At 46.5% G+C, this 12991-nt stretch overlaps 2 protein-coding genes across 3 annotated transcripts in view; one reads left to right on the top strand and one right to left on the bottom strand.

The window, feature by feature from the left end:
- The window catches only part of LOC128699437 (ATPase inhibitor mai-1, mitochondrial-like), a 173650-nt gene that overhangs the window by 135869 nt on the left and 24790 nt on the right, over positions 1 to 12991 (bottom strand). The window lies entirely within an intron of this gene.
- Positions 1 to 12991, top strand: part of LOC128699517 (beta-1,4-glucuronyltransferase 1) — a 139708-nt gene that overhangs the window by 112129 nt on the left and 14588 nt on the right. Inside the window, exon 6 of the mRNA XM_070098130.1 lies at positions 8729 to 8891. Within this exon, the coding sequence (XP_069954231.1) occupies positions 8729 to 8891 (163 nt within the window). The remainder of the gene's footprint in view (positions 1 to 8728; positions 8892 to 12991) is intronic.

The raw sequence follows: 12991 nt of genomic DNA, 5'->3' as shown, positions 1-12991 counted from the left end.
GGTGGTAGTGGTGCTGTTGCTACTGTTATTGGTGGTAGTGGTGCTGTTGCTACTGTTATTGGTGGTAGTGGTGCTGCAGCTACTGTTATTGGTGGTAGTGGTGCTGTTGCTACTGTTATTGGTGGTAGTGGTGCTGCTGCTACTGTTATTGGTGGTAGTGGTGCTGCTGCTACTGTTATTGGTGGTAGTTGTGCTGCTGCTACTGTTATTGGTGGTAGTGGTGCTGTTGCTACTGTTATTGGTGGTAGTGGTGCTGCTGCTACTGTTATTGGTGGTAGTGGTGCTGCTGCTACTGTTATTGGTGGTAGTGATGCTGCTGCTACTGTTATTGGTGGTAGTGGTGCTGTTGCTACTGTTATTGGTGGTAGTGGTGCTGCTGCTACTGTTATTGGTGGTAGTGGTGCTGCTGCTACTGTTATTGGTGGTAGTGATGCTGCTGCTACTGTTATTGGTGGTAGTGGTGCTGTTGCTACTGTTATTGGTGGTAGTGGTGCTGCTGCTACTGTTATTGGTGGTAGTGGTGCTGCTGCTACTGTTATTGGTGGTGGTGATGCTGCAGCTACTGTTATTGGTGGTAGTGATGCTGGTGCTACTGTTATTGGTGGTAGTGGTGCTGCTGCTACTGTTATTGGCGGTAGTGGTGCTGCTGCTACTGTTATTGGTGGTAGTGGTGCTGTTGCTACTGTTATTGGTGGTAGTGGTGCTGCTGCTACTGTTATTGGTGGTAGTGGTGCTGCTGCTACTGTTATTGGTGGTAGTGGTGCTGCTGCTACTGTTATTGGTGGTAGTGGTGCTGCTGCTACTGTTATTGGTGGTAGTGGTGCTGCTGCTACTGTTATTGGTGGTAGTGATGCTGCTGCTACTGTTATTGGTGGTAGTGATGCTGCTGCTACTGTTATTGGTGGTAGTGGTGCTGCTGCTACTGTTATTGGTGGTAGTGATGCTGGTGCTACTGCTGCTGTTGTTGGTGGTGCTGTGCTGCTACTGCTGCATGCACAGACTGTTGTTGCTGCTGCTGCTTAATGCAAACACTGCTGGTGCCACCACTGCTGCTGGTGCCACCACTGGTGCTGGTGCCGCCACTGGTGCTGGTGCTGGTGCCGCCACTGCTGCTGGTGCTGGTGCCACCACTGCTGCTGGTGCTGGTGCCGCCACTGGTGCTGGTGCTGGTGTCGCCACTGCTGCTGGTGCTGGTGCTGGTGCCACCACTGCTGCTGATGCCACCACTGCTGCTGGTGCTGGTGCCGCCACTGGTGCTGGTGCTGGTGCCGCCACTGCTGCTGGTGCCACCACTGCTGCTGGTGCCACCACTGCTGCTGGTGCTGGTGCCACCACTGCTGCTGGTGCTGGTGCCACCACTGCTGCTGGTGCCGCCACTGCTGCTGGTGCTGGTGCCGCCACTGCTGCTGGTGCTGGTGCCGCCACTGCTGCTGGTGCTGGTGCCACCACTGCTGCTGGTGCCGCCACTGCTGCTGGTGCCGCCACTGCTGCTGCTGCTGGTGCCGCCACTGCTGCTGGTGCTGGTGCCACCACTGGTGCTGGTGCCGCCACTGCTGCTGGTGCTGGTGCCGCCACTGCTGCTGGTGCCACCACTGCTGCTGGTGCTGGTGCCACCACTGGTGCTGGTGCCACCACTGGTGCTGGTGCCGCCACTGCTGCTGGTGCTGGTGCCGCCACTGCTGCTGGTGCCACCACTGCTGCTGGTGCTGGTGCCACCACTGGTGCTGGTGCCGCCACTGCTGCTGGTGCCGCCACTGCTGCTGGTGCTGGTGCCACCACTGCTGCTGGTGCCGCCACTGCTGCTGGTGCCGCCACTGGTGCTGGTGCCGCCACTGCTGCTGGTGCTGCCACTGCTGCTGGTGCTGGTGCCGCCACTGCTGCTGGTGCTGGTGGCGCCACTGCTGCTGGTGCTGGTGCCGCCACTGCTGCTGGTGCTGGTGCCGCCACTGCTGCTGGTGCTGGTGCCGCCACTGCTGCTGGTGCTGGTGCCGCCACTGCTGCTGGTGCCGCCACTGCTGCTGGTGCTGGTGCCGCTACTGCTGCTGGTGCTGGTGCCGCCACTGCTGCTGGTGCTGGTGCCGCCACTGGTGCTGGTGCCGCCACTGCTGCTGGTGCCGCCACTGCTGCTGGTGCCGCCACTGCTGCTGGTGCTGGTGCCGCCACTGCTGCTGGTGCCGCCACTGCTGCTGGTGCTGGTGCCGCCACTGCTGCTGGTGCTGGTGCCGCCACTGCTGCTGGTGCCGCCACTGCTGCTGGTGCTGGTGCCGCCACTGCTGCTGGTGCCGCCACTGCTACTGGTGCCACCACTGCTGCTGGTGCCGCCACTGCTGCTGGTGCCGCCACTGCTGCTGGTGCGGGTGCCGCCACTGCTGCTGATGCTGGTGCCACCACTGCTGCTGGTGCCGCCACTGCTGCTGGTGCTGGTGCCGCCACTGGTGCTGGTGCCGCCACTGGTGCTGGTGCCGCCACTGCTGCTGGTGCTGGTGCCACCACTGCTGCTGGTGCTGGTGCCACCACTGCTCCTGGTGCTGGTGCCACCACTGCTGCTGGTGCTGGTGCCGCCACTGCTGCTGGTGCCACCACTGCTGCTGGTGCCACCACTGGTGCTGGTGCCACCACTGGTGCTGGTGCCACCACTGCTGCTGGTGCTGGTGCCACCACTGCTGCTGGTGCCACCACTGCTGCTGGTGCTGGTGCCACCACTGCTGCTGGTGCTGGTGCCGCCACTGCTGCTGGTGCTGGTGCCGCCACTGGTGCTGGTGCCGCCACTGGTGCTGGTGCCGCCACTGCTGCTGGTGCCGCCACTGCTGCTGGTGCTGGTGCCGCCACTGCAGCTGGTGCTGGTGCCACTGCTGGTGCTGGTGCCACCACTGCTGCTGGTGCTGGTGCCACCACTGCTGCTGGTGCTGGTGTCGCCACTGCTGCTGGTGCCACCACTGCTGCTGGTGCCACCACTGCTGCTGGTGCTGGTGCCACCACTGCTGCTGGTGCTGGTGCCACCACTGCTGCTGGTGCTGGTGCCACCAAAGCTGCTGGTGCTGGTGCCACCACTGCTGCTGGTGCTGGTGCCGCCACTGCTGCTGGTGCTGGTGCCACCACTGCTGCTGGTGCTGGTGCCGCCACTGCTGCTGGTGCTGGTGCCACCACTGCTGCTGGTCCTGGTGCCACCACTGCTGCTGGTGCCGCCACTGCTGCTGGTGCTGGTGCCACCACTGCTGCTGGTCCTGGTGCCACCACTGCTGCTGGTGCTGGTGCTACCACTGCTGCTGGTGCCACCACTGCTGCTGGTGCTGGTGCCGCCACTGCTGCTGGTGCTGGTGCCGCCACTGCTGCTGGTGCTGGTGCCACCACTGCTGCTGGTGCCACCACTGCTGCTGGTGCTGGTGCCGCCACTGGTGCTGGTGCCGCCACTGCTGCTGGTGCTGGTGCCGCCACTGCTGCTAGTGCTGGTGTCGCCACTGCTGCTGGTGCTGGTGCCACCACTGCTGCTGGTGCTGGTGCCGCCGCTGCTGCTGGTGCTGGTGCCACCACTGCTGCTGGTGCCACCACTGCTGCTGGTGCCACCACTGCTGCTGGTGCCGCCACTGCTGCTGGTGCCGCCACTGCTGCTGGTGCCACCACTTCTGCTGGTGCCGCCACTGCTGCTGGTGCCACCACTGCTGCTGGTGCCGCCACTGCTGCTGGTGCCGCCACTGCTGCTGGTGCCACCACTGCTGCTGATGCTGCCACTGCTGCTGGTGCCACCACTGCTGCTGGTGCCGCCACTGCTGCTGGTGCCGCCACTGCTGCTGGTGCCACCACTGCTGCTGGTGCCGCCACTGCTTCTGGTGCCGCCACTGCTGCTGGTGCCACCACTGCTGCTGGTGCCGCCACTGCTGCTGGTGCCACCACTGCTGCTGGTGCCACCACTGCTGCTGGTGCCGCCACTGCTGCTGGTGCCACCACTGCTGCTGGTGCCACCACTGCTGCTGGTGCCGCCACTGCTGCTGGTGCCGCCACTGCTGCTGGTGCCACCACTGCTGCTGGTGCCACCACTGCTGCTGGTGCCGCCACTGCTGCTGGTGCCACCACTGCTGCTAGTGCCGCCACTGCTGCTGGTGCTGGTGCCACCACTGCTGCTGGTGCCGCCACTGCTGCTGGTGCCGCCACTGCTGCTGGTGCCGCCACTGCTGCTGGTGCCACCACTGCTGCTGGTGCCACCACTGCTGCTGGTGCCGCCACTGTTGCTGGTGCCACCACTGCTGCTGGTGCCACCACTGCTGCTGGTGCCACCACTGCTGCTGGTGCCGCCACTGCTGCTGTTGCCACCACTGCTGCTGGTGCCACCACTGCTGCTGGTGCCGCCACTGCTGCTGGTGCCACCACTGCTGCTGGTGCCGCCACTGCTGCTGGTGCGGGAGCCACCACTGCTGCGGGGGCCGCCACTGCTGCTGGTGCCGCCACTGCTACTGGTGCCGCCACTGCTGCTGGTGCCGCCACTGCTGCTGGTGACGCCACTGCTGCTGGTGCCTGCACTGCTGCTGGTGACGCCACTGCTGCTGGTGCCGCCACTGCTGCTGGTGCCACCACTGCTGCTGGTGCCGCCACTGCTGCTGGTGCTGGTGCCACCACTGCTGCTGGTGCCGCCACTGCTGCTGGTGCCGCCACTGCTGCTGGTGCCACCACTGCTGCTGGTGCCGCCACTGGTGCTGGTGCCGCCACTGCTGCTGGTGCCGCCACTGCTGCTGGTGCCACCACTGCTGCTGGTGCCACCACTGCTGCTGGTGCCGCCACTGCTGCTGGTGCTGGTGCCGCCACTGCTGCTGGTGCCTCCACTGCTGCTGGTGCCATCACTGCTGCTGGTGCCGCCACTGCTGCTGGTGCTGGTGCCGCCACTGCTGCTGGTGCCGCCACTGCTGCTGGTGCCACCACTGCTGCTGGTGCCGCCACTGCTGCTGGTGCCGCCCCTGCTGCTGGTGCCACCACTGCTGCTGGTGCCACCACTGCTGCTGGTGACGCCACTGCTACTGGTACCACCACTGCTGCTGGTGCCGCCACTGCTGCTGGTGCCACCACTGCTGCTGATGCTGCCACTGCTGCTGGTGCCACCACTGCTGCTGGTGCCGCCACTGCTGCTGGTGCCGCCACTGCTGCTGGTGCCACCACTGCTGCTGGTGCCACCACTGCTGCTGGTGCCACCACTGCTGCTGGTGCCACCACTGCTGCTGGTGCCACCACTGCTGCTGGTGCCACCACTGCTGCTGGTGCCACCACTGCTGCTGGTGCCACCACTGCTGCTGGTGCCGCCACTGCTGCTGGTGCCGCCACTGCTGCTGGTGCCACCACTGCTGCTGGTGCCACCACTGCTGCTGGTGCCACCACTGCTGCTGGTGCCACCACTGCTGCTGGTGCCGCCACTGCTGCTGGTGCCGCCACTGCTGCTGGTGCCCCCACTGCTGCTGGTGCCACCACTGCTGCTGGTGCCACCACTGCTGCTGGTGCCACCACTGCTGCTGGTGCCACCACTGCTGCTGGTGCCACCACTGCTGCTGGTGCCGCCACTGCTGCTGGTGCCACCACTGCTGCTGGTGCCACCACTGCTGCTGGTGCCACCACTGCTGCTGGTGCCACCACTGCTGCTGGTGCCACCACTGCTTCTGGAAACTACTGCAACTTTTGCCAGGTGTTCAACACTGAAGTGAATTAAATGTCAAGTGAGAGTTGAGGCCTCGACACTTTATTTTAATTGCCGTCAGTGTTAAGTGTCAAGGTACGTTAATTACCCTGGTGTTAAGTGTCAAGGTACGTTAATTACCCTAGTGTTAAGTGTCAAGGTACGTTAATTACCCTGGTGTTAAGTGTCAAGGTACGTTAATTACCCTGGTGTTAAGTGTCAAGGTACGTTAATTACCCTGGTGTTAAGTGTCAAGGTACGTTAATTACCCTGGTGTTAAGTGTCAAGGTACGTTAATTACACTGGTGTTAAGTGTCAAGGTACGTTAATTACCCTGGTGTTAAGTGTCAAGGTACGTTAATTACCCTCGTGTTAAGTGTCAAGGTACGTTAATTACCCTGGTGTTAAGTGTCAAGGTACGTTAATTAACCTGGTGTAAGTGTCAAGGTACGTTAATTAACCTGGTGTTAAGTGTCAAGGTACGTTAATTACCCTGGTGTTAAGTGTCAAGGTACGTTAATTACCCTGGTGTTAAGTGTCAAGGTACGTTAATTACCCTGGTGTTAAGTGTCAAGGTACGTTAATTACCCTGGTGTTAAGTGTCAAGGTACGTTAATTACCCTGGTGTTAAGTGTCAAGGTACGTTAATTACCCTAGTGTTAAGTGTCAAGGGACGTTAATTACCCTGGTGTTAAGTGTCAAGGTACGTTAATTACCCTGGTGTTAAGTGTCAAGGTACGTTAATTACCCTGGTGTTAAGTGTCAAGGTACGTTAATTACCCTGGTATTAAGTGTCAAGGTACGTTAATTACTCTGGTGTTAAGTGTCAAGGTACGTTAATTACCCTGGTGTTAAGTGTCAAGGTACGTTAATTACCCTGGTGTTAAGTGTCAAGGTACGTTAATTACCCTGGTGTTAAGTGTCAAGATACGTTAATTACCCTGGTGTTAAGTGTCAAGGTACGTTAATTACCCTGGTGTTAAGTGTCAAGATACGTTAATTACCCTGGTGTTAAGTGTCAAGGTACGTTAATTACCCTGGTGTTAAGTGTCAAGGTACGTTAATTACCCTGGTGTTAAGTGTCAAGGTAAGTTAATTACCCTAGTGTTAAGTGTCAAGGTACGTTAATTACCCTGGTGTTAAGTGTCAAGGTACGTTAATTACCCTGGTGTTAAGTGTCAAGGTACGTTAATTACCCTGGTGTTAAGTGTCAAGGTACGTTAATTACCCGTGGTGTTAAGTGTCAAGGTACGTTAATTACCCTGGTGTTAAGTGTCAAGGTACGTTAATTACCCTGGTGTTAAGTGTCAAGGTACGTTAAATACCCTGGTGTTAAGTGTCAAGGTACGTTAATTACCCTGGTGTTAAGTGTCAAGGTACGTTAATTACCCTGGTGTTAAGTGTCAAGGTACGTTAATTACCCTGGTGTTAAGTGTCAAGGTACGTTAATTACCCTAGTGTTAAGTGTCAAGGTACGTTAATTACCCTGGTGTTAAGTGTCAAGGTACGTTAATTACCCTGGTGTTAAGTGTCAAGGTACGTTAATTACCCTGGTGTTAAGTGTCAAGGTACGTTAATTACCCTGGTGTTAAGTGTCAAGGTACATTAATTACCCTAGTGTTAAGTGTCAAGGTACGTTAATTACCCTGGTGTTAAGTGTCAAGGTACGTTAATTACCCTGGTGTTAAGTGTCAAGGTACGTTAATTACCCTGGTGTTAAGTGTCAAGGTACGTTAATTACCCTGGTGTTAAGTGTCAAGGTACGTTAATTACCCTGGTGTTAAGTGTCAAGGTACGTTAATTACTCTGGTGTTAAGTGTCAAGGTACGTTAATTACCCTGGTGTTAAGTGTCAAGGTACGTTAATTACCCTGGTGTTAAGTGTCAAGGTACGTTAATTACCCTAGTGTTAAGTGTCAAGGTACGTTAATTACCCTGGTGTTAAGTGTCAAGGTACGTTAATTACTCTGGTGTTAAGTGTCAAGGTACGTTAATTACCCTGGTGTTAAGTGTCAAGGTACGTTAATTACTCTGGTGTTAAGTGTCAAGGTACGTTAATTACCCTGGTGTTAAGTGTCAAGGTACGTTAATTACCCTAGTGTTAAGTGTCAAGGTACGTTAATTACCCTGGTGTTAAGTGTCAAGGTACGTTAATTACCCTGGTGTTAAGTGTCAAGGTACGTTAATTACCCTGGTGTTAAGTGTCAAGGTACGTTAATTACCCTGGTGTTAAGTGTCAAGGTACGTTAATTACCCTGGTGTTAAGTGTCAAGGTACGTTAATTACCCTGGTGTTAAGTGTCAAGGTACGTTAATTACCCTGGTGTTAAGTGTCAAGGTACGTTAATTACCCTGGTGTTAAGTGTCAATGTACGTTAATTACCCTGGTGTTAAGTGTCAAGGTACGTTAATTACCCTGGTGTTAAGTGTCAAGGTACGTTAATTACCCTGGTGTTAAGTGTCAAGGTACGTTAATTACCCTGGTGTTAAGTGTCAAGGTACGTTAATTACCCTGGTGTTAAGTGTCAAGGTACGTTAATTACCCTGGTGTTAAGTGTCAAGGTACGTTAATTACCCTGGTGTTGAAAATTAAGACGTGTAACAGTTAAGTATCTATCGATGAAAGGTTTCGCCTACACAGTAGGCTTCTTCAGTCATATACAAAGGTAACAAGTTTAGTAGTGAAATAAAGATGATGTATCAGTCCATCAACCTCGGATATAAAATATTTGAGGTGGTCAGTCCCTCAGCCTGGAGAAGAGTTCAGCACTGAGGTGTATACCTCAAGAGTATATGCACTCAGGTGTATATCTCAGCGTATATACACTGAGAAGCATAAATCTCAGTATATATACACAGGTTATTCTAATAGGGATTAGAGTACGCTTGACTGCTGTTATATGAGTAATATGGAATTTTAATGACCATCTTACAGCCGAAAGGCTTCAAATCTAACCAGTGATCCTTAGAGACAGTTATTAACGCATTATTATTATTATTATTATTATGATTATGACTAGAGGTGGTAGTAGTAGAAGTACATTAAGAAATTAGTAAAACCAATATTGGTGTTGCAGGTGGGAGGCCCGGGAACTAGAGCAACCATCGGAGGGTCGTGTCACCGTCAGTCACGACGTCACCAACTTCGAGTTCTTCTACGAGCCTTTCTACGTGGCCAGAGACGATGTTCCTCCCCATGATGAGAGGTTCCTAGGTTACGGTTTTACCAGGAACACCCAGGTCACTATTATTATTATTATTATTATTATTATTATTATTATATAGTTTCACCAGGAACACCCATGTCACTATTATTATTATTACTATTATTATTATTATTATTATTATATAGTTTCACCAGGAACACCCAGGTCACTATTATTATTATTATTATTATTATTATTATTATTATTATTATTATATAGTTTCACTAGGAACACCCAGGTCACTATTGTTATTATTATTATTATTATTATATAGTTTCACCAGGAACACCCAGGTCACTATTATTATTATTATTATTATTATATAGTTTCACCAGGAACACCCAGGTCACTATTATTATTATTATTATGTTTCACCAGGAACACCCAGGTCACTATTATTATTATTATTATTATTATATAGTTTCACCAGGAACACCCAGGTCACTATTGTTATTATTATTATTATTATTATTATTATATAGTTTCACCAGGAACACCCAGGTCACTATTATTATTATTATTATTATAGTTTTACCAGGAACACCCAGGTCACTATTATTATTATTATTATATAGTTTTACCAGGAACACCCAGGTCACTATTATTATTATTATTATATAGTTTCACCAGGAACACCCAGGTCACTATTATTATTATTATATAGTTTCACCAGGAACACCCAGGTCACTATTATTATTATTATTATTATATAGTTTCACTAGGAACACCCAGGTCACTATTATTATTATTATTATTATATAGTTTCACCAGGAACACCCAGGTCACTATTATTATTATTATTATTATTATTATTATTATATAGTTTCACCAGGAACACCCAGGTCACTATTATTATTATTATTATTATTATAGTTTTACCAGGAACACCCAGGTCACTATTATTATTATTATTATATAGTTTCACCAGGAACACCCAGGTCACTATTATTATTATTATTATTATATAGTTTCACCAGGAACACCCAGGTCACTATTATTATTATTATTATTATATAGTTTCACCAGGAACACCCAGGTCACTATTATTATTATTATTATATAGTTTCACCAGGAACACCCAGGTCACTATTATTTTTATTATTATATAGTTTCACCAGGAACACCCAGGTCACTATTATTATTATTATTATATAGTTTCACCAGGAACACCCAGGTCACTATTATTATTATTATATAGTTTCACCAGGAACACCCAGGTCACTATTATTATTATTATTATATAGTTTTACCAGGAACACGCAAGTCACTATTATTATTATTATTATTATTATTATTATTATTATTATATAGTTTCACCAGGAACACCCAGGTCACTATTATTATTATTATTATATAGTTTCACCAGGAACACCCAGGTCACTATTATTATTATTATTATATAGTTTCACCAGGAACACCCAGGTCACTATTATTATTATTATTATTATTATATAGTTTCACCAGGAACACCCAGGTCACTATTATTATTATTATTATATAGTTTCACCAGGAACACCCAGGTCACTATTATTATTATTATTATATAGTTTCACCAGGAACACCCAGGTCACTATTATTATTATTATTATATAGTTTCACCAGGAACACCCAGGTCACTATTATTATTATTATTATTATATAGTTTCACCAGGAACACCCAGGTCACTATTATTATTATTATTATATAGTTTTACCAGGAACACGCAAGTCACTATTATTATTATTATTATTATTATTATATAGTTTCACCAGGAACACCCAGGTCACTATTATTATTATTATTATATAGTTTTACCAGGAACACGCAGGTCACTATTATTATTATTATTATTATTATTATATAGTTTCACCAGGAACACCCAGGTCACTATTATTATTATTATTATATAGTTTCACCAGGAACACCCAGGTCACTATTATTATTATTATTATATAGTTTCACCAGGAACACCCAGGTCACTATTATTATTATTATTATATAGTTTCACCAGGAACACCCAGGTCACTATTATTATTATTATTATATAGTTTCACCAGGAACACCCAGGTCACTATTATTATTATTATTATATAGTTTTACCAGGAACACGCAAGTCACTATTATTATTATTATTATTATATAGTTTCACTAGGAACACCCAGGTCACTATTATTATTATTATTATATAGTTTTACCAGGAACACGCAGGTCACTATTATTATTATTATTATTATTATTATATAGTTTCACCAGGAACACCCAGGTCACTATTATTATTATTATTATATAGTTTCACCAGGAACACCCAGGTCACTATTATTATTATTATTATATAGTTTCACCAGGAACACCCAGGTCACTATTATTATTATTATTATTATTATATAGTTTCACCAGGAACACCCAGGTCACTATTATTATTATTATTATATAGTTTCACCAGGAACACCCAGGTCACTATTATTATTATTATTATATAGTTTTACCAGGAACACGCAAGTCACTATTATTATTATTATTATTATATAGTTTCACCAGGAACACCCAGGTCACTATTATTATTATATAGTTTTACCAGGAACACGCAGGTCACTATTATTATTATTATTATTATATAGTTTCACCAGGAACACCCAGGTCACTATTATTATTATTATTATATAGTTTCACCAGGAACACCCAGGTCACTATTATTATTATATAGTTTCACCAGGAACACCCAGGTCACTATTATTATTATTATTATATAGTTTCACCAGGAACACCCAGGTCACTATTATTATTATTATTATATAGTTTCACCAGGAACACCCAGGTCACTATTATTATTATTATTATATAGTTTTACCAGGAACACGCAAGTCACTATTATTATTATTATTATTATTATTATATAGTTTTACCAGGAACACGCAGGTCACTATTATTATTAATATTATTATTATTATTATTATTATTATTATTATATATAGTTTCACCAGGAGCACCCAGGTCAATATTATTATTATTATTATTATTATATAGTTTCACCAGGAACACCCAGGTCACTATTATTATTATATTGAATGGAAAATCTTGAAGCAGTAAAGGCCATTATCACACAGCGGGTAATGGAATTCCTTCCTTACCGTCAGTAATAGCCTATTAACCTTCCTGTATTTTTCTGCACTTGCACAGCCTACTTCATCAACTTCACTATTCAACAACTCTTCCCAAGAAATACTAACAAATATTAATATATAGAACTTAATTATATTGGCAATAGTCAAGAATAGTCAGTGAAGAGTTAATTATAACGTAGTAATGACTATATTTACTTAAGCAAAGAGTATAAGAGATTTGTCAGTGTGAAGGATGGTTATGTCGAGGCCTCAGGTAGAGACCAGTATCATCGTGTTACGACACGTTAAGTAAGCAAATATGTAAGTAAACAAGTAAGCAAACACGCATGTAATTGTTGTAAATACGTTTAGATTATTTGTTTCAGCTTATAACCGTGTCACATGATAACCAAGAAAGTCAGTGCTTAAGAAACACACACACACACTATATATATATATATATATATATATATATATATATATATATATATATATATATATATATATATATATATATATATATATATATATATATATATATATATATATATATATATATATATATATATATATATATATATATATATATATATATATAATATATATATATACCGTCTTATATATATATATATATATATATATATATATATATATATATATATATATATATATATATATATATATATATATATATATATATATATATATATATATATAATATATATATATATATATATACCGTCTTGTATATATATATATATATATATATATATATATATATATATATATATATATATATATATATATATATATATATGTATATATACCGTCTTGTATATATATATATATATATATATATATATATATATATATATATATATATATATATATATATATATATATATATATATATATATACCGTCTTGTATTTATGCCATGCTAAATGTTGCTATTTTATTGCATCCTGTATCAGGGAGCTCTAAGGATAATAATTTTTTTATATTAAGCAGCGACATGAACACAGCCGCTAGCGAAAGAGCGAAACCTTCTTCT

Source organism: Cherax quadricarinatus, chromosome 61, assembly GCF_038502225.1.
Source record: "Cherax quadricarinatus isolate ZL_2023a chromosome 61, ASM3850222v1, whole genome shotgun sequence".
Taxonomy (NCBI): Eukaryota; Metazoa; Arthropoda; class Malacostraca; order Decapoda; family Parastacidae; genus Cherax; species Cherax quadricarinatus.
The sequence above is the reverse complement of the archived record's forward strand: the minus strand, read 5'-3'. Positions and strand labels throughout refer to the sequence as shown.